The 26,042-nt window shown below is 40.9% G+C and overlaps 3 protein-coding genes, 1 long non-coding RNA gene and 1 pseudogene across 5 annotated transcripts; 1 reads left to right on the top strand and 4 right to left on the bottom strand.

Annotated features, from left to right (window-relative positions):
• Positions 1-108: 108 nt before the first annotated feature.
• On the top strand, positions 109-1,359 carry LOC137963389 (bidirectional sugar transporter SWEET3b-like). The gene is made up of 6 exons (XM_068810512.1): positions 109-148; positions 231-267; positions 410-632; positions 725-886; positions 984-1,103; positions 1,199-1,359. The coding sequence occupies exons 1-6, from the start codon at positions 109-111 to the stop codon at positions 1,304-1,306; spliced, it is 690 nt and encodes a 229-aa protein (XP_068666613.1). The 3' UTR covers positions 1,307-1,359.
• Positions 1,360-1,466: 107 nt separating this feature from the next.
• On the bottom strand, positions 1,467-5,839 carry LOC137962663 (uncharacterized). 2 transcript variants are annotated; one of them, XR_011115154.1, is made up of 8 exons: positions 5,577-5,839; positions 5,074-5,407; positions 4,667-4,696; positions 4,271-4,426; positions 3,542-3,642; positions 3,292-3,403; positions 2,170-2,298; positions 1,467-1,659 (listed from the first exon to the last, which is right to left on the bottom strand). It is a non-coding gene; the product is annotated as an uncharacterized lncRNA (long non-coding RNA). The 2 variants fall into 2 exon arrangements; XR_011115153.1 differs by lacking the exon at positions 4,667-4,696.
• Positions 5,840-8,737: 2,898 nt separating this feature from the next.
• Positions 8,738-11,124, bottom strand: LOC137962662 (transcription factor SPEECHLESS-like). Its single transcript, XM_068809664.1, has 3 exons — positions 10,579-11,124; positions 9,898-10,425; positions 8,738-9,027 (listed from the first exon to the last, which is right to left on the bottom strand). The coding sequence occupies exons 1-3, from the start codon at positions 10,993-10,995 to the stop codon at positions 8,962-8,964; spliced, it is 1,011 nt and encodes a 336-aa protein (XP_068665765.1). The 5' UTR covers positions 10,996-11,124; the 3' UTR covers positions 8,738-8,961.
• Positions 11,125-16,038: 4,914 nt separating this feature from the next.
• LOC137963390 (hydroquinone glucosyltransferase-like) lies at positions 16,039-17,152 on the bottom strand (annotated as a pseudogene).
• A 6,387-nt stretch (positions 17,153-23,539) lies between these two features.
• Positions 23,540-25,418, bottom strand: LOC137963582 (hydroquinone glucosyltransferase-like). Its single transcript, XM_068810710.1, has one exon. The coding sequence runs from the start codon at positions 25,343-25,345 to the stop codon at positions 23,906-23,908; it is 1,440 nt and encodes a 479-aa protein (XP_068666811.1). The 5' UTR covers positions 25,346-25,418; the 3' UTR covers positions 23,540-23,905.
• Positions 25,419-26,042: the final 624 nt, after the last annotated feature.

Genomic DNA, 26,042 nt, shown 5'->3' on the forward strand with positions numbered 1-26,042 from the left:
CCGCTTATAAATCGTCTCTTTGGATCAAAACGGGATTGGGAGAGATCCCATTTTTATCACTCCCTGTGTTTCTGCTCGGATAACGCGTTGCCCTCGTTGAGTCTAGGGATGGACTTGGAGGCACTCCGCTTTGCGGTCGGCGTCGTCGGTATGTTTCTTGCCTTCTCCCTTCTCTTCTTCCTCCTTCCCTTGTAATGCTTTCTGGGGGTGATTCCTATTCATTTATGCAGGAAGCGGGGCTTCTTTTGTGCTTTATGCGGCACCCATGTGAGTAGTAAACGCTTACCCGCCTCTTTCTATTCGTATTCACGTCCTTCCTTCCTAGTCTTCTTCCTGCTGCTCAAAACTGTAGCTTCGGTTCGTGGCTGCTTTTTCATTTATGAAACAAAATTTTCTTTCTTTGTTTCAGATTAACTTTCAGAAGAGTTGTACAGAACAGAAGCGCTGAAGGGTATTCATGCGCCCCTTACATTCTGGCTCTTTTTAACACTCTAACCTATTCTTTGTACGGTTTACCGTCGGTAAGTATCGGGTGGGAGAATGTGCCCTTGTTCGCCATTAACGGCCTCGGGGTTTTTCTTGAGATGTCGTTCATTATCATATTCTTCCGATATTCTTCAGCTCAACGACGGGTTAGCTTCGGACTATCTCATCTCCCACATTTTGTCCAATATTGTAATTCATGAGATGCAGAAACTGATGATCATGCTGTAACAATTCGCAGAGAGTAGTCTTTTGGATGCTGATACCAGTTCTCGCGGTTTTCACCATTGCTGCATGGGTAACTTTGCGAGCTTTCCATGACCATCCACGTCGGAAAGCCATTGTTGGAACCATGGGAATAATTTCCACCATGTTTACCTACGCTTCTCCATTAATAGTCGTGGTGGGTACCTCGCAAAGTAACTTTTATTAAATTGTCTACCACCATTATTGTTTTTCATAAGCTTGATATACTGCTGCTACATGCTCGGAATCTGCAGAAGCAAGTTCTGAAGACGAAGAGTTCAGAATTCATGCCCTTTTCTTTGTCTCTCTCCACCTTCCTTGCCAGTTCCATATGGATGACATACGGGCTTCTAGGCCGCGATTACTATGTTGCTGTAAGTAAAACTAACAAAATAAGATTCTATTTTGTAAATGCCCAGAAAACCATCCGATCACTCCGTTTCTGACAACAATTTTCCCGCGATTTCAGGCTCCAAATATTCTGGGATGCCCATTGGGATTCGCTCAGCTTCTCATCTATTTCATGTACAGAAAGAAAACGGACGATTCAATACAAGAGCCTCTGCTTCTGGCTTGAGGCAGGTGGAGAGGAGAGGAATTATGTAAACTAGCAAACTCTAGGAAGCTTGATCTGGTGCATTAACGTTTGTTATTTTTTTTATTTTATCCTTGTATCCCTGTATGATCTCATATGGTTTTGCTGCAAAGATTAATCTCCTTCCCAAACTGATTAGTGATTGCACAATTTTTTTAACGTCTCTGCTTTCCTTCTGGGGGTTTGAGAATAATTCGCTACGGTACTAAAAGATTGCTCACTCCATAAATCGTGAACTGTTTACACCGGTAAGTTAAATAGGTACTTGGAGTTTCTCATCCACACTCCCTTGACCATGCCATCACTGCCAGCACTTGCAACTCCAATTGCCACACCTAAAACAAATCATAAAAGGATCAGATGAAAACCAAAATTTCCACTAAAAGGAAGAAGAAAAGATGATCTTCTTCTTTTCCTTTCTGAGAAAGCGAACTGAAATGCTTGTGATCCTTCAAAATTGTTGACAGTCAGAAATTTTCTGTCTTCTCTCTTATGAACAAAAGCAAAGCAACATCTTCAATCCAGGGAGCTATGGAAAGCAAATGCTACCAGACATTGATTTATATTTGAAGAATATAAATACTACCAGATACCAACATGTTGGTTACTTGTACCCACACTGTGCACCTGGACAAGCACTTCGTGTTAAAATTGATGACTTTGTGGTCACGATGAAACTTACTAAATTTCAGCTTCATAAAAAATTCATTGCCTTGATACCATCAACACTTGACACGATAGATTTATAAGCATATTTCAAGTAACCTCATCCAGTATTAAGTAATTTTTACATAGTTTACAGTTTAACACATGTCTATCTGAGATATTCTTCAGAACCTTCATACCTCCCTATCATGGCCAGAAAGTAGAGCTACTGTCTCTACAGGTGGTAGTCCATCAGTCTCGGAGCTCAACCGTAAATGCCAGATGCCAATTTTCCCTAGGAAGTTGCAACAGCTACCACTTCATAAGGCCTACAACAAATAACCAGTCACATAAATAGCCAAATGATTTCTCTTAAGGGCATTTTGGGCAGAACCACGAAATTATAGGTTAGCACCAATGTTAGCATAGCCAGATAATCACAAATAAGCTATGAAAGGAAAACGCATGAGAAGCTGAAGATACTGATCACATTATTGTAAGGAAGATATCTTTTGTGGACTAGCCAATGGTTCCCTCTTGAGATACTGATAAGAGAGGAAGGGGGTTGGCCCTGGCAGGTGCCAACAAACAAGTACCTAATAGAACCATCAATTCTTCAATGAGGAAAAGGAGGCCAGCCAACCTTGGCTGAACTCGACTTTTACTTCTTATGAAAAGTTATTTTATTTATAAGAATCCCATTTACTTCATTATATTTACAACAATGTCATTATCTATATATCATCATTAAAAAATGATAAAATAAGAAAAAATCTCAAATTAGCATCAACACGAATGCTTGACATAATAAGTAAATGATAAATAATAAGAAATTAAATTTTAAGTCATTCAATTTAAATTTGATGGTTAAATGGAAAATTTAGTGCACCGAAGATTATATAAGACTTAGGTCCATACTCCTTTTTGTCTTTTTTAATTAGTGAACACCCATTTCAAAAAAAAAAAAAAGTGAATCACACTCTTCTCGATTTCATCACTACTGACGTCACAACTTGTAACAGAGAGAGGTTTAGTTATTTCGAGCAAATATTTTGAGACAGCCTCTCAGGATTTATCTACACCAGATTATTTTTCTTCAATGATCTACATCCTGAATGCCAACATCAGAATGTAGAGAAATTGGCTAACTATTTAATCAGACCCAGAAATTTACATGACGGTACAGAAGATGATATGTGCTTCTACTAACCAGCCTCACAAGGTTGGCCCTTTCCTCAAATTTTAAAAGTGGGGACATTTTGCCTTTGGGAAATTTAAGGATTGTCCTGGTCAGGCAAGATAAAGCCAAAAGGAGATGATACCTGCCAATACTGGGAGCCAACCAATGGTATAAACAGGATCACTACTTGCCCCAGGTAAAGCCAAGTCTACAACTGGCAACCACCGCTGGTAATCTTCATCAAATTCCCAGACCTGTACAGGTTTCACTATGTGAGATAGTAGTAGCAGGTTATTACTTAACTAGGTTGCTTCTCCACCATTCTAGTTAAGTAACTTGACCAGAACAGACAATTCAACCTCAAGATGCAACATAACAAAAATTTACCAGACCTCATTGAGAAAGTTGAGGTGGGGGTGATAGCGAGAACAAGTATGATGTTAAGTAATATTAGCAAAACTATCTCCTCTGCAGCTATGTCAACCCGACGAAACTGTACCAAAAAATACTTTTAATTGCATATGAAATGCAAAAAAACAGGTAATTAAATGTAGAAACCTTAATAAAGCAATGATTGCTTCATCTTTTTTTGGAGAATGATGCAAAAAAAATTAGAATTTCTGGTTTTTTTCTTTTGATAGCAGGCTTTAGTATTGAGGCCTCATGTAGATAGCTTCTACATAGCTTGTATGGCTCAACAGTAAAATCCATGCATTTCCATGGAATAGCAAGTAGAAATCATACTGTTTGGTTTTAGTTTTTTAATTTTGGATTTTCCCCTCTTAAATTTTTAAGAATAATACTCTATATGATGATTTGATATCTCAATTATGTTTTATTTGTAGTCTACAAAATAAGTCTTGATTTGAAATGCCTTTCTTCTGCATAACCAAGGATAGGGATTGTTTCACAACTTCTATGCCATCATTTGCTATTTGTGTAACTCTGTGGTATTCTCTCTCATTGGCACTGATTCTCGGTAAATAGATTTTTATTTCTCTGTTGTTAGAGCAAGTCATGATGTAACTAATGATGCTCTAAACTTACACCACTAGAGTTTCAGATTTGTCCAAAAATACTGAATGCAAATAAGAGAGTAAGGTTTCAGGACACCATTTTACCTTGGAGGAGTTGAACAGAGGTAGATCTGAGTTGAAACCCAAGATAAAGCTTGATTGTTCGTTTGCATCTCTTCGTGGTTTCCATGCTACGGATGCAGACAAGCACGAGGGCTTCACAAATCTAGAGACTGAATCAATGACATTCTGAAACTCTGCCTGTCATAAAAATCAAATGAATGCCTAATCAAAATTACAATAATTTTTCTCTCTTTTTCCACTAATCTCTTTTTCTTTTAAATTTAAGCTTGAGAAAAAACTCAAAAAAATAAAAATAAATAATCATACATCTAAAGTATGCATTATATGAATCATAGAGTTTAATAATAGGACAAATTAGACTTAGTACACCCGAAGTTGCCACTTATCGAGTTCTAAAGGATCCAGGAGATCGTAAACCTTTACATGCCCATCAGAATATGCAATAACCTACAAAAGCAGAAATAACACCCATATGTAATATGTACTAGATCAACCCACGAGCTCTGCTAATGACCAGTCAATGCAACAGAATATGCAATAAGCTACAAAAGCAGAAATAACACCTATATGTAATATGTACTAGATCAACCTACGAGTTCTGCAACAAACCAGTCAATGCAACAGCAGCAAAAACCTAAAACTCTGAATCTCGAGACCAAAGGAATCCAGAATTAATGTCCATATCCTCAAACAACCAATAAAATCAATTTTGAACCAGAAAGGATGCTAAAAACTTTTAAGGTCCAATTCAGAATGAAATTTGCAAAGTAATAAGATAACATGATCAAAATACTGAAAAAAGAAGAGGTGAAATGGGTAACTACCAATTTTAGACTTGTTGCAGTGACTTCAAATTGGAGATCGAGAGCCTGGGTTCGACTGCCCTCAAAGATATTACACAGTTTCCATATTAGACTTTCTGTACCAATGAAAATACCAGTAGAGTGAAGCTAAAACGAAGCGGGAAACATTTTTTATTCACTAGAGCAAACACTTAGCTTAAAGATAAGTTCCAGCCAGTAAAGTGACAAATACAACGACCACACTTTCTTCAATTTCTTCCCAAAAAGATACCGTTCCATCTGCCCAATCACAAGTCACTGCATCGCCATACTCGGCTAGAATCCATTGCAGTTTCACGACAGGCCTATAATGTGCCTGAGAAAAATTTCAAATAAAAACATCCGAAAATACATTAAAATGATACATAAACAAAGACGCGGACAGAAAATTCTCATGCTTTCCACTAGAAAGAGCGGACAACAGAGGGAGATCCCTGGATACATTAAAATGGTACACAAAGAAAGAAGCGGAGAGAATCTCATACCTTCCACTTGAAAGAGCGGATAAAAGAGGGAGAACCCTGTTTAGTGGAGTCGTAGATAGGGACGGTTCCATCTGTGGCACCTGCGGCCATTCTGAGGTTGCATTAGTTCCAGGCCGAGCAAGTAACCCCCTTGCCAAGTGCGATTAGATGTTTCTCCATGTCACCGGAAGCCTCGGCTGGCGCAGGAGTGCCAGAATCGGAGATTAATGCCTAAGCTAGTGCACGCTCGCTGCTATCCGCGGCCATTTAATTGGCGCGAAAGCTCCTGGTTGGAGGGTAGACTATTTATGGATCCCTTCCCAGATTTGCAGGTTCTACCATTAAAAAAAAAAAAAAAAAAAAAACTGCTCATAATATTCGCATAGTATAATGGCGATCGGGCAAGTATGCTCGTGTCGTCTAATGGGTCAGAAAATTTCTCTTTCATGGAGGCAGCGGAGCTTCGACTTCCCCTTGGGGGTAGGGTACTAAAAAATTACGAAAAAGTATACAAAATAATGTAATTATTTTGAGATTAATGCCTTTGACTAAATTCTGGTGTTACAACTCTTGCAAACCCCTTGTGACCTAATCTCACATGCCACAAAACTGTAACATCATCACCATCATTATAAGATGTTATAGTTGGTGAACTTGTAACAATCTTCTATATCAAGTGATAAAGATTTTCCACTTCTTTTCCTTCCTTCACAACAACTATGTTTCATTTATTTACTTTCATGATTCTACCCGTTGCACAGAATGAACAACCATTAGAATCCAAAGCACTAAGAGAATAAGGTTTTTCTTCAACTTTGGTACATACTTTACATCCGTTAAAGTTTTGATAAAGCTATAAAATACATTCTAATTTTAATTGTTCCCGTTCCCTTAGTTTTACACATTGCATTGTTTCTCATAAGTAGTTTACCACTATTATATGCATCAAAACTGTTGCACCAACTCCTATGAGGACACATATGATAAGAACAACTAGAATAGAAAAATCCAACTATTCGAGAGAGAATCCATATATGTGGAAATGGAGAGAGCATTTCTTTTATCCTCCAAGTCGGAAACCACACTAGCCATGCACACCATATTTTGCCTTTACCTTTGCTTTGAATCTAAAATTTTCTCTCTTATCCCGAACCACTCCTTAAACCTTCCTCTCTCACTACTATACCTTTTCACGTATAATCCATCTTCATTGATACTTGAGCTATATAACTTCCTTAACTATCATCATCTTTTAACTTCACATCTACTATAAGATGTTCTTTGACAATCTTGTTAAACTTGTGTAAGTGGTCTAGTAAATTTGCACCCTTTACCGTACGAAGGTCGTACAACTAATTCTTCAAATACAACTTATTTGTAAGACTCTTTCTCATGTAAAATTTCCCTTACTTCAACCACAAATACTGTGTCAAAGTTTCATTTATGACATCATAGCCTCCTTGTCTATAAAAACATAAGCTAATGATTCTAACTACCTTTATCTCCAATTCCTGATGCTCCATTGGAGTTGGCTACTTCCTTCCCCTAACACCCAATGCATTAAACATTCCCTTCACACTAAAAATATTTCACCTTACTTTGACACATGATGATATTTCTGTAAATCACCACAACCCGTTTCCCAACATCAATAATTTTACAAATACCTTGTATGCAAATTTCCTACTGGGATACCAATTGTTGGGGTATTTCACCCACCCAAGATCATAATCTATAGCAAGTATGATGATTACAAAGCATTATAAGAGAAATTGATACGAGGGAGACTCATTCTAAACTGTGGGAGCATTATGTCTTGAAGGCTCTTACTTTTTCTATTTTAGCAAATCTCAGCCTTAGTACTAGCATTAAACTGGTCCCCTTCAATCCACATAGAGAAGACGAAGAAAACCCATTTCTTCAATTAAAATGACTCTCACCCATTCCTTTTTTAAATTTTGGTGAATGTGGGAGATGGGCTTTATTGCTAGTACAAATGCTAGGAAATTTGTTGTCTCCCCAATGGGGGAGGGGGCTGCTGAAAATTTAATCTTCATCTTCATCTCATACATCTACATGATCTTCATTTTTGAAATGGGTGTTAGTATGGACAAGTTCAAAATCTTCGATATAGGGTGTTAGTGTGGACAAGTTCATCTTCATCTTCGAAATTTAAAATCATTGATTTTATTAATTATAAAAATGAGTTAATTAAACCAAGTGCTTGAGTTAACAATATTTTAATTACCACTATTAAAACACTAATAAAATAGAGTAAATAAAAAATAAATATGATTAATAAATAAAAAAGTATTATATTAATAATATAAGATAGATTTTTTAATGGTATTAATTAATAATATATTTTCACAAAATTAAAAGTAATTAATTAATCAAATGCATACTTTAATTATAATTCACCAGAGACTTAAATATGAAGTTTAGTATAGTAATAAAATTGATATAGTGCTGTGTTGCTAGTTTGCGTCAAGCGTTGAACCGACGCCACATTAATTTTTTTCCTAACTTAGGAAAATCAAAATTTTCAATAGTGTCTTCTTCCCACGGCGCTGAAAAACCAGAGATAATGACGAACAGAGAAAATAATCCAGGTAGCTAATCAAGCTCCAACCAAATTTACGTAGCAAATCAATACGACTTCCAGAATAAACTCCTCCGAATAAACATCAATAAAATCAATCCAGCAAGGAAGATAAAAATTTTTGGAAGCTCACGGATATGTATCTCAGTATGAAAATGCAACAGCAACAGAAAAATAGAGATGGCAATCAGAAGAATTTTTGAAATATTCTGTTAATGAGTCCGAGAGAAGACCGAGAGTCGGAGGCTGGAGATGAGAGTCCGAGAGAAGAGAGGGAGCAGCGACGTCCGGGGCACAGGGAAACAAGAGAGGGGGTGCGGGAGAGAGGGAGGAAAAAAGGGAAATGAGGACGCGTGAGAGAGGGGGGTGCGAGGAGAGAGAGGGAAAAAAAAACAAGCCGTAGGCGTCCTTCATCTCGAAGAAGATAAAAAATGGTTTTCAACGAGATAAAGGATTTTAAAATGTGGAGATGAAATGTCATTTGCACTCCACTAACGACTTCAACTGATGAAGGGCATCATGCGGTTGGTCTTCATCTCAGATTTCAATAACCCCCCCCCGAATACATGGTTCAAAGTATTTGTATAAAATGCTACTAATCAAGTTGATTAATACAAAATTCGATACATTAAATGAAAGCTTTTTAGTGGACTACGACGGTTATACTAACCCTCCTCTGCATGGTCAAGTTATATTATAACTTGAATACAGTTTTTTCGATAAAGCAGCTGGATGTGTCCATACTCCTTGCCTAAGTAGCTTTAACGAAGGAGACGGAGAGAAGTTAGGGTTGCGCTGGCAGGCTTAGCAGAACGTCCGTTGGACTGCATGGGCGAGTTCTTCAGCGCTCAGCTCGCATTCAATTCCTATCTGTGAATAAAAAAAAGCCGAGTCCTTGTCCATGAGCTTTCCGTAGCAGAGTAAACAAACATTAAAATAACAAGCAAGAGATAAAAATATCAAATTACGATGTCTAACAGTTGAGCAGATAAAGCTGTTCGAAAATTGAAAAGAAGTTCTGAAATCATTCTGGGTTACAGGTGAGGAGCGGTAGTCGCATTCGCCAAGAGGGGCGAGAAGATTTAAATAATCGACGAGAATCACGGGGTGGTCCATTTGCTCTGAAAGTATGATAGATATGATGTCGATACTTCTCGAAATGGACCTGACCGTTACTGGTCGGTCATCTATCATCATTTAATATGATGGAAATTCAGACAAGAGTAATTTACGAGTAAATTACAGAGGAATTCACCATCTGGTTTTTGCATCGTGGCTATCATTAGATTCAGCACGACAGGAATTCCCTTTCTATCTCCGGCAAATGGCTTGAATATGTACCCGACCCAGCCGAATCGTTTATACCGCAAAAATAGGGGAAACAATCAGTTCACCTCTGTAGTCAGTATTGATCATTTTGGGGTGCGACTGCACTGAGCCCTAGTTTTGTTTAAAGCGAGCGATCTAGAGGGATGTTTTAATTCAGAGATGTTCTTGGGCATCTCCATGCACGGTTCAAAAGCTCTTATAGCTTTGTGCTTGGCTTAAAAAGAGCTGGTTTTTTTTTTTATCAACAAATAAGAATGCTTTTCTTCTAATTTTCTCCGTGAAAAACTGTTGAAAACGATGAGCTCTTACCATGATGGATAGAGAACATTTTGGTGGCTATCCGTGTAGGAGAAGAAGAGAAGAAGAGAAGAGAAACAGTTTTGAACAGAACTGGAACGTGTACGCGTTTACCTTGATGGTGAACGAATTAAGCATAGCGTCATCCACTGTGCTGATGCTCAAATGAAGTATCTCAAGAGCGAGGCCTTCTAGGGAAGCGATTATCTTCGATACCTGACCAGGGATCTTCTGAGAGACGGTCTTCAACAGTACATTCGCTCCAGAAAACTTGACCTCGACTTCGGCAACAGGAGACTTCGAATTGGCTGCAAGCTCCATGACAGTGGTATCAAAGGGCGAAGGTGGTGGCGTTTCATGAGAAGGCATAGCTACAGCAGTGGGAGAGAGGTAAGGTTGCTGCATCCTAGGCTTGTATGGGCTAACTGGTTGAGGGGTTCTGGGACTGATGGGTAAACTTAATGTAGAACTTAGGGGTGAAAGCCTTGGGCTCAGTGGTGAGGGTCTGGGACTCGACACTGTTCTAGGGCTTAGTACTTCACTGTAAACTTTCCGCTGTTTTTTGGCCTCCAAAGATTGCAACACTTGCTGCAGCTCCTTGATGAAGTCGACCACTCCTCCGATAATCGATGCTTGATCTCCCTGCAGTAATAAAGGAAAGAAGAAGGTGAAAATAGCTGTACTGAAAGAGAATAAAACATCTACTTGTAAACATGGTTGAAATATAGAAGTCTAAATAAGGCACACAGTCAGTAGACAGCAATGAAGAAGCATGGATTGAACATCTCGGCTCACTCTTTTGACGTAGAAGCAAGGCATAAGGGAGCGGAGGACGGACAAGTGCTCGTTCATCTGTTTTCTCCTGTTACGCTCCACCGCTATGTGCGACATCCTCTGTTGTCCGTCTGGGCCTACCTCCTCTGAAGAAGCCATGGTCTTCATGAACTTCAGCTTCTTGCACGACGGGGGAGTCTCCGTGTCTGTCTCAGACTCCAGTTGCCCGCCAGAAGAAGCCGTCGATTTCTGAGAAACTAGTCGCTTTTGGGCGGTGCCGATTTCCTTTAATGTAGAAACCGAGTCGGTGAACAGAATCTCCGGAGACCTTTCCAAGGCCTCCAGGATAGCGAAGAGATTTTCCGGCGAGTCCGCCCCTGCCAAGTCAGAGGTTCCAAACTCTGGGTCATCGAAGAAATCGGATAAGCTATCACTCATTTCTCGAAAATTTTCACGAATTGGGATGTAGGTATAATTGGTCGTCTGTCGGTACAAATAAGGCAATGTCTACACTTTGAGAAAAAGAGATTTCAGAACTCTATCAAGTGAGATTGAACGGAAGCGAGGAAGCTGCAGAGAGGAAGAAAAGCATGCCAAATAGCAGTAACCAGTGAAAACAACCGAACTAGCAGAGACGTGCTTTTTCTTCTTTCGACGTTTCCAATTAAAGTAGCCGAGTGTAACACCTTAGATAAAACCAGAGCTCCAATAACGGGCCTCCGACTCTCCGGCCAGTCTGAAACCGAAAGCAAGGAATCGAGATTGAGACAGAGCAAGGAAGACAGAGACGATGGTAGCTGCTATGGGAATTTAGATGAGGCGTGACCTCTCTCTAGCTATCTAGAAACAGAGAAGAAAACCAGAGCTTGTTATGTTATATATAAATGCAAATGAAGGGAAATATTCAAGGATGAACACTCGTACGTATTATTACGAATTTGCCCATGAGTGAGTTACTGGAATGCCCTCCATAGCTCTCGGTGGACGTCTTCCTCTTGGCTGTCTTCTCTAGTACTGTCGCTCTACAGAAGCCTGAAATGCATGCATTGGTTCGGACAGGAAATGTTCAGCAGACTGCGATCCCTTCGTGCAGTCGTCTCGCATCATTTATTAATCCAAGGAGTCGTCAATCTATGAAAATCCTGAACAAATCTATGAACGCCCGTCTGTGTAAATTGCAAACGATTTAATGAAAATGCCGTGAAAAATAAGGAATGAGCAATCTTAGTAATGTTGATACGTGCAAAACATTTATTTCCGAGGCAATTCCAGTACCCGTTATGCTCTCGAATTAAGAGAGGATGAAATGCGTTGATCCTGTTAGCCAGTAGATCTCATTATGCGTTACAATGGTGCATTTCCACTCCCTCTATTAATGAAGAGCTAGGCATTTTGGTGTTACTCTTCCTCGACTATATCAGACGAACTGTCCGTCCCAGCACAGGGCGAGATGACTCGTCAGTAGGGGTGAGGTGCTTGCGTTTTCCTTCTTCTTTGAAAATTTTCCCTCACGAAAGACAAAATATTGCTTACTTCTCTCTACAGATTGTTTTAAACTTCTGAAATCTTAACGAGGAGTTAATAGTTCTCTTCTAAAATAAATCCAGCTAATGTCTGAGCAGAATGACCTGACTTGATTTTAAAAACCAAACAACATCAGCAGCAGGTGAACCTTTTTTCCTATCGCTGTCATTCAGCTTTTTCAAAGACGCTGGCATGGAATCGAAATGGGATCCCTGCTAAATTGTTCTTGTGATGATCAAAGAACAAAAAAAATAATCTCATGAGTACAGTACTGCAGACGCATTCATGTACGTTGCTGGATCTCCCAAACAGAAGAATAATTACAGTTCATACCGTTTTGATCAGCTTTCGCTGCTCTCTGGTAAAACTAAAGCAGTTGGGTAGAGGATACAGACATTTAGCGTCCGCTGAATCCTTTGATAGATGTGAATCGAAAAACTGAAAAAAGGGAGAGAGGGAGAGATAGAGATTTTCATTTGGTTCTCATACAGGGAGCAAGATTTGCAGCCTACACGGATTTTGACCTCTTTTTCTTCTTTTCTTTTTCAGCTATGATGATAGAAGATAAACAGATGCATGAATAGATCGATGAAAGGAGGTTGAGATCGAGTTCGGCATTTTCAACTCTATCAGCAGTGTCATGGGAAGTAAGCAAGCTAGACGAAAACGAGTAAGCAGCTTACGTGAAAGAAAAAAACTCCTGGAGGTCCAAAGGACGAAATAAATAAAAGATGGGGGCGGGGCGATCACATGAATTAATGAAAACATGGGTGGACATGAATTCAAATTATGAGATAAGAGTGATGGCCAAAAGAGGAAGGTGACGGCGATGATGACGATCGATACAGTTCACAGCAGGGGGGCTGCAATGGCCTTGAATTGAAGAAACACGGTATCTCCGTGCCAATTTTATTAAGACTGCTAAAAAAAAAAAACGAGAATAGATGAAAGGGAGGCGATGGGCAGTAATGGCAGTTCCTGCATGGGAGTGCGTTTCATTTATGTGTCTTCGCCGTTGGATTCTACGTTTGGCATCTCAGGCTCTGCATTTACTCTGATATTTACCCCTCCCAACAACCCCCTTTCCTCTTCACTCAAGACGACCCCATCTGGCCATTTTTTCGACCCTTTTGGCCCTTCCTTCCAAGTAAAACGAGTCGATATACAAGAATTTTAAAAAATCTCGAATTCTATCGGTTTTATCTCAATCAAAATGGAATTTGACATCGTGTCGATGTTGCACCTGCTCGTTACCTCTATCTCGATTGTGATTAATTGGGCTTCTGACACGCCATTAATGTAAATGGTTGTTGATTTCTGGCATTGTTCATTTATTAGGACGGGAGAAATACTTGGAAACCATGGAGGTAGCTTCAAGTGGGAACAGGAGAGGGACTCTACTGCAGAATGCAGATATGTTCCGCTTCTTTCACCTACAGGAATGACCCAACGCTTCGTAAATTGCAGACCACACTAGGGAGATAAAATCAACAAATATTACTGCTCGCAAACGCGCAACGATTTGAGTCTGAGATTCCAACAACAACACCCGAAACCCTGCTTCAGGAGATTGCATTCCATGACGTCGTAACATTTGAATAAATGCTGCTGGTGTCCAACGATTCTGTTTTAGATAGATTTGATGCCTCAGCTCTCTAGAGCACCTTAGTTGCAGGTATTGTTTTTAGGCAATCTACCTTTGCCGACTGAGATCAATGATCTTCACGCCAAACACCATTAAGATTTAGTTTTTACACAGTGCAACGCCTACTAGCAGATTACTACTTAAAGAAGAAGCATTATGGATGCAGTTGAACTGTCTTGCTGATGGAAAAGACTATTTGGATACCCAAGCAGAATGATTCCTCATGGATGAAACCAGTGATTCTTCTTTACTTCTCCGAAGGAGACAATGGTAAGAAAACAGTGCTTGTGAGGAAGAATTTCCAACTATATTCATATAAGATTGACATGGGTGCATTATATAGGCCTTACAAGGGGGGATATTCCATTAAAGGGAGTACAGAAGTGTTCATTTTATTGAGGACCCTATCTTATATTTGCTCTGCCTATTTATTTCCTCATCGCATGTGCGTGATAGGTGTATGAAGGTGGAGGGCGACTCGCAGCTTCCTGTGCCTCCTCCCACTTGTATGGATTTTCAGTTTGGTCCGTTGTTCCCAGTTATCGCCGGTCATGAACCCTCATCGTTCACGCCGGCAAATGACAAAAAGTGGAATTAATCGGCAACAATCGCGGGAGGCTTTGGGAAATGTGTAAGGGAGGGGGACCCGTCTATTGATTGCGCTGTAAGATTGTGTACCTCTGCTCCCTCCCTGCTCTGTTTGTGTCTGCCTCCTCGCCAGTCGCCTGCAACCGACATTGCCTCCACCTCATTCGTCTTACAGTTAAGGCCTATGGACCACTGTATCCACGTACGTCTCCAGCCATTGTTTCTTTCTCGGTCATTCATGTTTCATTCCGTTCTTCTTTTTGGCTTCGCCTTCCGGGCCATTTAGTGATCTCGATCAGTCACTTTTGCTCATGATCGTACATAAGGGATGTCTTTTCGTGCTCTAGATTCGAACCAGTTTCATTTAGCCATTTGGAACGTTACTGGTGTGTCTCCATAAGTGCATCATGTCAAAAGCTAAAATGAAAGAGGGTCAGATGGGTGGGCCCATTAAATTAATTGATCCCCAAATTCTTTAAACACAGGTAATCATTTTAATTAGAGTGAACGCGGGGGCATTCGAAAGAGACCACTAGAAATAATTAGCACAATTAAGGATATTTAAAAAATCAAGGGCGTTTTTAGAAAATGGGTTAGGAGAACTTGAAATGCACGCAGGCGGAAGGGAGGGCGATGCGGGGCCGACTCGGACGGAGTCTCCCAGAATTTTTTACAGTTTCTCGCAAGTTTGGGGAAGTGGCTGCGTCGCATCCGAGTCCATCCATCGCGCCGACGTCCCATTTGAGTCGCCCTCGCGTCCTGCCCGTCGAGTTCGAGTCCCTTCCTCGTCCCGCCCGCGAGCCATCCGCGTTCAGTCAGCGTTGCATCCGAGTCGAGCCCTGCATTCCGCGTTCTGGCCGCGTCTCGCCCGTGTCGCTCCCGCGTGCCTTCCGCGTTCCATCCGCGTCGCCCCCGCGTCCGCGTTGAGTCCGTGTGCCATCCGTCCGCGTTCAGTCCGCGTTGCATCCGAGTCGAGCCCGCGTGCATTCCGCGTTCCGTCCCCGTCGCGCCCGCGTCCTATCCGCGTCGCGCCCGTGTCGCGCCCGCGTCGCTTCCGCGTCAAGTCCGCGTCGCGCCCGTGTCGCGCCCGCGTGCCTTCCGCGTTCCATCCGCATCGAGTCCGCGTGCCATCCGAGTCGAGCCCGCGTGCATTCCGCGTCGCATCCGAGTCGCGCACGCGTCCCTTCCGCGTTCCTTCCGCGTCGAGTCCGAGTTGAGCCCACGTCGCCCACGTGTCCTTTCCGAGTCGCACACGTGTCCTTTCCGCGTAGCGTCAGAGTCGGCTCCGCGTTGTGTCCGAGTCGCCTCAGTGTCCCGAACGCGTTGAGTAGGGCCCGCGTTCCGGCGCGTCCAGCCGACGTCGTCCCCGCGTCCGGTCAGCGTCGTCCTCGCTTATTGGTGGACTCGCGTCCCGCCCGCGTAATTAAATAGATTTCATGTTCTTCGGGTGAAAACCGGAATTGTGTAAAATTATTCGTATAATCCCATTTTAATATGTTGTAAAATGCCCTAGAAATTTCTTTATCTTACTTGCACCTCCGACCCCTTCACATGGGAGTAAAACTATCAAAAATTATATACTCTCTTATTTGGCCATTAAATTTTGTTAAGAGATTATTAATTATAGGTGATTTGCATTAAACAAACTTTCAAATCCATTATTCTAAAAAATAGGTTATCCTCAACCACCACATAAACGGCTCTCACAACTCAACGTTTCTTCTTCAAAAAACACACAAAAACACGTCTCCATTAAATTGACCCGAAGGCGGGTCTTCATTGCTTTGGGAGTTAAAAAAGGAAGCGTCGGTGACGGCGTCGTTGGGGCTGCGCGACGACCCACAGAAACCTCTGTTCACTCGACAGAGTCCCACCGATCCCGACAGACACGAACAAAACTGATCCAGGCAGCTGCTCGTCCAATCAATTCAAACAGTCAGCGCCATCGACAGGTGCGGCGGATAACCCCCGACTGTATCAGCGGTCCAACTGGGTAGACTGGCGGAAACCAACCATTTCTTTCAGGGCACTGATGGTACCGGACGTTTCGCTTGCCGTGGTGGAGCAGCCAGGAGTAGGCCTCGTTCTTCCGGTTCTGAATAGGATCCATGAGATCTTTGCCACGGATAGGAAGGCAGCCGGGCAATTTGAGAGGCTCCGTCATATCCCGGTACTCGCCTAAAATAGCTTGGTCGATCGCCGGCATATGGAGGAAAAAAGACAAGGCCATGGAGGAGGAAGAAAAGAAGATGAAAGGGTCGAGCGCAAATTCTTGGGCCACATCGAAGGCATCCGTTCCGAAGAGATCAACCACGAGCGCAGTCAACCTGGTGGGTTTCTTTCAAGGTCTTAACGAGCTGGGAGAGAGCGAAGCACGCAGATGCAGATGCGGGTTTCGATCTTGGCATCGGCCGGGACGTCGTCGAGATTGGGAGGGGGGAGTTGGTGGGAGCGGATGCTTTTGGGAAGCGCATCCAAGTAGGCCTTCTGCTCCTTGGAGGGAGATCCGGCAGAGAGGGTGAAGAATGTCACTGAGAAATTATGTTGCAGAGCGACTCGTTCGGCAAACTCGGCGAGTGGGACGAGGTGGCCTATGCCAGGACTATGTGTGGAGTCTGGTTCTCTTCCATGGCTAAAAAAGGCCAAAGGCGGCTTAAAGGCTGAAAGCTAACGGTAGCAGAAGATGTAAGTCTTAAACATAAATTTCTAACAATAACATGAAATTCATCATATAAGTTAAACAGAAGCTAAATCATACCTCCTTCCATACGCTTCAAATTCCGTTATCTGTTCGGCGCTTCCGATCTCTGAACACTCACGGTGATGGCTCAACTGAAGGGGCTTGAGTGACGAGACAGGGGAATGAAAACAACCATGTGAAGCCAACTTCCCATCAAGGTTATTCATGGCTTCGTGTTATCGAGGGAGTTGCAACTGCCTGAAGTTTGAGACCCTGTTAATGAGAAAACCGTTTCTCATAAAAACGGTTAACATTCTCTCACTTGGTCCAAACTTCTAATATAATTTTAAACCCATTGATAATCTGAATTTAAGTAATAAATACATGAATTATTGCGATAGTTCCTCTAATGACGAGTATTATCTTTCATGTATTACTATGTATGTATTACTTATACTTTATGAATAAACCCTATGTTTACTCTTGGTCCAACACAGATGAATTTTCTCAAAATTAAAGTGCACATAAATATGAGAAAAAACATCACATTAATTAAGAATTTCACTAAAATAACATTGTTCATACAATGAAAAATTTACATAATGGAACAAAGTCCCATATTCACAACATGATCCTTGAATTTAAAAGGTGGCATGTCCTTAATCAAAGGATCTGCGATCATTAAGTCAGTGCTGACGTGCTCAATGACCACTTTCTTTTCTTTAACACGTTCTCTTATGGCCAAATACTTTATGTCGATGTGTTTACTTCGACTTCCACTTTTGTTGTTCTTGGCAATAAAAACAACAGTTGAATTATCACAATATATGTTTAATGACCTAGAGATAGAATCTATAATTTTAATCTCAGAAATGAAACTCTTAAGTCATACACCATGTGAAGTAGCCTCAAAACAGGAAACTAACTCGGCTTCCATAGTTGACGTGGCGGTCAAAGTCTGTTTGGTACTCCTCCATGATATTGCTCCACTGGCTAACAAGAAAATGTATCCTGATGTTGATTTACGGGAATCAATACAGCCAACAAAGTTAGAATCTGAGTAAACAATGACTTCTATATTGTCCGTCCGCCTATACATCTGCATGTAGTCTTTGGTTCTTTGAAGGTACCTCATTACTTTCTTTGCAGCTCTCCAGTGGTCTAACCCAGGATGACTCTGATATCGCCCCAACATCCTAACAACAAATGCAATATCAGGTCTTGTACAGACTTGAACATAAATTAGGCTTTTGATAGCAGAAGCATAGGGAATGTCCTTCATTTGTTCCCTTTCAAGGTTGTTCTTCGAGCATTGGTTCAAATTGAACTTATCACCCTTCACAATGGGAGCTACACTTGGTGAACAACTCTTCATCTGAAATCTCTCTAACACTGTATTAATACAGGTTTCCTGAGACAGACCTAAGATACCTCAAAATCTGTCTCTATGAATCTTAAAGCCAATGACATAAGATGCCTCACCCATATCCTTCATATCGAAATTGTTAGAGAGAAATTGTTTCACCTCATGCAAAAAACCCTTATCATTGGTTGCTAGCAAAATGTCATCCACATATAAAACAAGAAAATAGATTTTACTCCCATTGACCTTCTGGTATATAAATTGATCCATAATGTTTTCTACAAACCCGAATGAAGAAATTACATTATGAAATTTCAAATACCATTAGCGGGATGCTTGTTTTAATCCATATATTACCAATTGGTTACCATCATTAGAGGGGAATCCTTCAGGTTGTTTCATGTAAACCTCATCCTCTAGATCTCCATTGAGAAATGCCGTTTTCACATCCATTTGTTGCAACTCTAAATCAAAATGGGCTACTAATGCCAAAATAATGCATGAGGAATCTTTCTTAGATACAGGAAAAAATGTTCCCTTGTAATCGATTCCTTATTTCTAAGTGAATCCCTTAGCAACGAGTATTGCCTTGTATTGCTCAGTGTTGCCTAATGAGTCTTTCTTTGTTTTAAAGTCCCATTTACATCCAATGACTTTAAATCCACTAGGCAACTCAACAAGATCCCAGACTCCATTACTCTTCATAGAATTCATCTCTTCCTTCATGACATTGTACCATAATTCTGATTCTTTGCAACTCATGACTTTTGAAAAATACATAGGATCATTTGCGGATCCAATGGCAAATTCTTGCAGATACACAATATAATCATCAAGAATTGCTGATCTCCTGAGTCTAGTAGATCTTCTTAATGTAGAACTATCATTTTTCTTAGAAGTATGTAGTTCAACTAATTATTCAAAAGTGTTTGGCAACTCTTGTAAGTACCTGATCTACTGGAATGTTGTCAGCATTTTGTGGAACTTTAATGATTGGTTGTTCAACACCAGTTTGTACTTGAGGGGTGCTGTGAATAATAATCAATCTATCACTTGAGGTGGAAGGTTGAGATTTTGAATGATCCTTCACAAAAACTATGTTCCGAGTTGGATTCCTCCCATTGATCAAGTTATTTTCAAGAAATTTTGCATTTCTTGATTCCACAATCCTAGTGTTGTGAGATGGACAATAAAATCTGTAACCTTTAGACCTGTCAGCACATCCAATGAAATACCCACTAATGGTCTTTGGGTCCAACTTCCTCTCTTGTGGATTATAAATTCTCACTTTAGACGGGTATCCCCAAATGCGCATATGTCGCAAACTCGGTTTCCAACCTTTCCATAATTCAAATGACGTTTTTGGAACAACCTTGGTTGGAACTCGGTTTAATATATACACTGCCGTCTTATGTTTTTCAGGCCCCGAGGATCTAGGAAGATTGGAGTTGCTAAGCATACTTCGCACCATACCTAATAATGTTCGGTTTCTTCTTTCTACTATACCATTTTGGTCCGGAGAACTAGGCATGGTATATTGGGCAAAAATTCCATGTTCTTGAAGAAACTTTGCAAATGGCCCAGGTGCTTGTCCATTCTTTGTGTATCTACCATAGTATTCTCCACCTCTATCTAATCTCACGATCTAAATATTCTTACCTCATTGTGTTTCTACTTCAGCTTTAAAGATCTTAAAGGCATCTAATGCTTCATTCTTATTATAAAGTATGTAGATACATGTATCGTGAGGAATCATCTATAAAAGAGATGAAGTATTTCTGACCATGTGAGTCCATGTCTGGACTACATATATCAGTATGTATGATCTCTAATATGGTTGAACTCCTATTGGCACCTTTCTTTGACTTGTTAGTCTGCTTTCCCTTAATGCAGTTTACACAAATCTCAAAATCAGTAAAATCCAGAGTATTAAGTGCCCCTTCATTAAGTAATATTTTAAATCTATCTATGGAGATATGACCTCATCTCTGGTGCCATAATGTAGAGGAATCTTCATTAAAAACACCTCTTTTATTACCAGTGTGAACATGCATTGAACCGTAAGTGGCATTATTTTGTAAATTAATGCTATAAAGACCATCAAACAATGTACCATTCCCAACACAATTAGACTTATAATGTAAACTGAAAGATGAGTCTGAAAAGTTAAAAGAATATCCATAAGGTACAAGCCTTGAAACTAAAATCAAGTTTCTAGAGAAACTTGGAACATAAAAGGTCTTTTCTAATTTTAAAACAAAGCCACTACTTAAAGTTAAATAGCAAGTTCCTATAGCTTCTACATGTGAGCTCAACTGATCTCCTGAGAAAATGTGATGCTCACTTCCCACTGGTTTCCTTAGGTTTTGCAAACCCTGCAAGGAATTCGAGATGTGGATTGTTGATCTAGAATCAATCCACCAAGTGTAATTATTGACATTAACCATATTAGATTTATAACAAACAAATGAGGTTGGTGTACCTTTGTCAGCAAGCCATTTCTGAAACTTGACACATTCCTTTTTCATGTGTCCCTTCTTTTTACAGAAGAAACACTTGAAATCTTTCTTAATACCAGCTCGGGGGGGGTATATTTCCCTTCCCTTTTTGTTGGGCTTGATACTTGCCCTTTCCATGTGTGGCCAGCATGACACTTCCTCCTTGTTCTATTACCACTCCCTTCCTCTTGAGCACACATGGTCAAAAGTTCATTAACTGACCATTTATCTTTATGTGTATTGTACGAGATTTTGAAGGGTCCATATTGGTGCGGAAGGGAATTCAGAATGTAATGCACCAGGAAAGATTCTGACATATCAACTTCGAGATTTTTTAATTGAGCCGCAATATCCTCATTTGCATGATATGCTCGCGCACACCTCTCATACTGGTGTGCTTTAGGGATGAAAACTTCATGATTAAGGTGTTTGCCAATGCCTTATCTGAAGTGACAAATTGAGCATCAATGGCTTTCAGCAAGTCTTTGACATTTTCATACTGCTCAACAGAACCACGAATACCAGTAGCAATTTTAGTCTTAATGAACATTACACTGAAGCGATTAGATTGCTCCCATCGTTCATAAAGTGTAATTTCAGCTGCAGTGCTGGTATCAGTAATTACTGGTGGTTCGTCTTTCCTAATAGCATAATCTATGTCCATCCACCTTAAATGAAGAAGTATTCTCTCTTTTTAGACCTTATAGTTATCTCCCTTAAGATCAGGGATATCACAATGAATATTAGAGAAATGTGCAGGTTGTACAACTGCATAAAATTACAAATTACATGCTGATGTTAAAAATGAGGCCTGAATAAAATACTATGCTTAAAAATCAAATCAATTGACATAAAAAACATTGCCTATGGGCTAAATATTTTTTAATTCAAGCAGATTCAATATTCTTTACGAGTAAACTTGATGATAAAACTATCAAATTATTTATGAATTCATAATTCCTGTGGGTAAATTATGAATAATTTGATATTTTATCCTAATTAATATACTCAAATATAATAAAAATTCATGTGGGATAAAATTTATTATATTAAGTATAATTAATTATAATTAATTTCTACTTTTTATTTATGATAAAACTATCAAATTATTTATGAATTCATAATCCCTGTGGGTAAATTATGAATAACTTGATATTTTATCCTAACTAATAAACTCAAATATAATAAAAATTCATGTGGGATAAATTTATTATATCAAGTAAAATTAGTTACAATTAATGTCTAATATTCTTTATGTGATCCTAATCATAATATATAATTTCTATTAAGTTAAAGATACTATGGCTACTCTCTAATTAATAAAAATTATATGGATTACTAGACATTAAATCTCATAAATGTATGAGAATAACATGAATTGCATAATTGTAACTTATACTAACATGTTATCATTATGCACAAAATATTCTCATAAGATATGCATAATTAAAAACTATGATATTATGCATAACTTTAGTTTCATGCATTTAAATATATACCAAAAATCTGCATAAAACTATAACAAGAAATAAATTTAAAAGTTCCTATATACATAACAGTTGACAGCCAATGGCCTATTGGTCACTGGAGCAAAAAAGCGCAATTGTTTTTGCCAAGACGCGGGTTGGAATCCCGTTGGCGCAAAAACCATTATAAGTACCGAGTCGGCTCGGTCCAGGAACGGTGAGCCAACTCAACTCGTCCGAGTCGACTAGACGGTTTTTTTTTTCATCGAGTCAACCCGACCTGAGTCGCGGTTGCCGAGTTGGAACGGCGAGTCGCAGAAGACTCGTCCCAAGCCAATTCGATGGTATCTATAAAATACCTTATAAAATTAATTAACATGTTTCTGCGCATTGGTGGTCGTCTTCAACCTCCAGCCGCGCGCAGAAGGAAAGTTCGTCAGCGGATCGCCGACGTTCTTTCAAGTCGTCGACGCCGGCAAACCTGTCGAAATGGTCGCCGGCGTCAGCGCTGTGGCTCCGACGCTCTAAGACGTCGCAAGAGAGCCGCCGACAGTCCCGCACTGAGAGCGGACAGAGACTGTCGGCACCAGATGTTTTTATACAATGTCAACATTGGCAAACCGTGCGGAATGGTCGCCGGCGTCGATGCTGTGTCTTTCTCCGACGCTTTTCGCCGATGCAAGAGCCCCGGCTGTCGCAAACGGGGAGCACATAGAGACCGCACATAATTTGTTTTTAAAAAACAAAAACAGAGCCGAAAACAAAGCTTTTAAATTTAAGTTCAAATAGAACCGAAATGCTGGATCAGAAGTTAGCTCTAATACCAACTGTAAGTCTTAAACATGAATTTCTAACAATAACATGAAATTCTCATATAAATTAAACGGAAGCTAAATCGTACCTCTTTCCATACACTTCAAAATCCATTATCTGTTTGGCGCTTTCGATCTCTGAGCATTCACAACGATAGCTCAATTGAAGGGGCTTCAGTGACAAGACAGGGGACCGAAAACAACTATACCAGGCAACTGTAAGAAATTTAAGACCACGTAAATGAAAAAACCGTTTATCATAAAAACCGTTAAAAGAACCTCCCTGCTGTGTACGCTCATGTGTACGCTCAAGCTGATGACGGCAGCAGAAGAGCAGCTACTTCCTAATATATAGGCTGGTACGGAGAATTCCGTGCCAGAAACCGTAAATTGCCGCACTAACTCAACCAGAAAGACAAAAACCCTCTTGATTTTTTCCTGAAAATTGTTTATTGATTGGGTGCTTCTGTCGGCTGGCGTTTTAAAAACACAAAAAAAAACAAAAAACGTCTCCACTCACCCACTGGCCACTCCCTAAACAATCTCCTACAATTCCAGACACGAGCGACGGCAATAAAAGTTTGAGAGAATTCGAAAGAGATTAAACCAAACGGGTCCAATTCCTACCATTGAAATAAAGATATGAGCTTTTTTTTCTTCTAAACTTTATTTAAATAACTTTTTATTTATCTTATTTTATCATGGGGCACGAACGATCTTAGAACAAGATCATACTGCTTTCATGTACGGAGCCTTCTAAATCCTCTCTGAATTATGATGTTCGCGATGAGATTTGGGAGAGGAGTACCTCCCTACAGGAGCCTTTCTCCCCCAAAGCCCTCTTAGCGGCAGCTCGCAGCCCTTGCATCCTTGACCTCATCGTCATCCCTTCTTCTCCTTCCATTAAGGCCCTTACAGCACATGCGATCGCTTCCCTGCCCACCACTCCTCCCTTCTCGCGTTCGCCGGCCGCATCCGCCCTGATGGCCACCCTCAGCCCCTCCACTAACATCACAACGTTCATATACTGCTCCGCGTAGAGCGGCCACGCGATGATGGGCACGCCATTCATCAAGCTCTCCAGGGTAGAGTTCCACCCACAGTGGGACATGAACCCCCCCGTTGCTGAGTGGCTCAGCACACGTACTTGCGGTCCCCAGGACGCTACCACGAAGCCCAACCCTTTGCTCAGGTTTCTACTCACGAAACCATCCGGCAAGTAGGAAAAGGTCGCTTCTGCTTTGCTTGCTCCACCACCGACGGTCAGAAAGGCCGCGCTGTTCGACTCTTCGTTTGAACTTCTTACCACCCATAAGAATCTTTGCTCACTCATCTCCAATCCCATGGCTAACTCTTGCAACTGTGCGGAAGAGAGAGTCCCGCCGCTCCCGAATGAAACGAATAGCACCGAATCATTTGGCTGCTTATCCAACCACCTCAGACACTCCCACTGCTCCATTTCCTCATCCTCCAGACTCCGAACCAGAGGCCCGACAGGATAGATCTCTGGAAGATCTGGGTCCTCCTTCAGAGCCCTGATAACGTCAGGTTCTAACTCCGCGAAGCTATTCACGAAAATACTCTTCACGTTCCTGCAACGCCAGCAGAATTGCAGGTACCAACTGTACACCTCGTCGGAGCGTTCCTGTACCGTGTCACATAAGTCGATTCCACGGACAGGCAAACAACCGGGGAGTTTGATGGGTTCCTTCGCATCCCTGAATTCACCAGAAATTGTCTCGTCCAGCTTGGGGAAGTCGAGCACGAAACGCAAGTTCAAGAGCGATGTCGTGAAGAAGAGGTAGCATGGCACATCGAATTCTTGGGCGACTTCAGACGCTTGTATCCCAAAAAGATCGACAACGAGCGCGACTAGTCTCTCTTGTGGAGGCAAATCCTTGAGTAGGTCGGAAAGGGAGATGCGGGAACGAGCGGCAGCTACCCACAAGCGGGTCCCTATCTTTGAAGTTTGGGCCATGTCATTCATGGAAGGGGGAGGCAGTGTAGCAGCGTTTATAGCTTTTGGGAGAGCCTCTAAGACGGAGATTTCGGCTTCTGACTGGGTGGAGCTAACGGTGAAACTGATGAGTGTTACAGAGAAGCCGCGGCGGAAGAGTAGTTTAGCGAACTCGACGCATGGGATGAGGTGACCCATGCCGGGACTTCTGAAAATGGCTACACGACCAAGACTGGGGGTTTTGCGTACATCCATGATTGTTGGCCGGACTCTTGATCAGAGGAATTTTCAGATCTATTTCCTCCTCTCTCCAACGGGGATCTCTTTTGTGGGTACTACGCTGGCTGGTTTATAAAGAAAGCGACGATGCAGGGGATTTCTCTTTTGTTAAATTGGGTTTAAGGCCCCTCCCAAAATTTTCATTTTAAGAAACCTGTCAACTAATAAATTCAAATTGTTTTATCTTGGGATTATGAAAATGGGGATGGGCTAGATAAGGTGAGCTAACCCTGTTTGGTGGTCAAGGAAATCTATCGGTCCCGTTTGTGGCTGGACTCCCATAGATTCCCTATCCCATGAGCAATAATCGACAAACTGGTTGCTTGGATTTTGTTAATAACAGTCTGACACGGCTTTGAGGATAGGGAATCTAACTGCAATTGTGTTTTTCTCCTCATAGACACTTTTTACTTTTCATGCAACCAAATTTAAAGAGAAAAATGAAACTCACTCCTCTTCGATTAACCTCAAATATAATCTCGTGGGTACTTTCCTCTCTAATCCACCTATAGCCTGGGGAAGTCACCCTTCTGTTAGACTTGATATCTAATAATAATATAAATATCATAGAAAATAGATATTAAATCATCCATAATTCCATTATCATGAAACCATACATATATTATAGAATTGAAATAAGAAGAATAAAGAGAGTGTACCTTTCATCTTGAAG

The sequence above is a fragment of the Aristolochia californica genome, unplaced genomic scaffold (assembly GCF_029961685.1).
Source record: "Aristolochia californica isolate CCGP_79_NKW_82.1479 unplaced genomic scaffold, dmAriCali1.0.hap1 SCAF_4, whole genome shotgun sequence".
Classification (NCBI taxonomy): domain Eukaryota; kingdom Viridiplantae; phylum Streptophyta; class Magnoliopsida; order Piperales; family Aristolochiaceae; genus Aristolochia; species Aristolochia californica.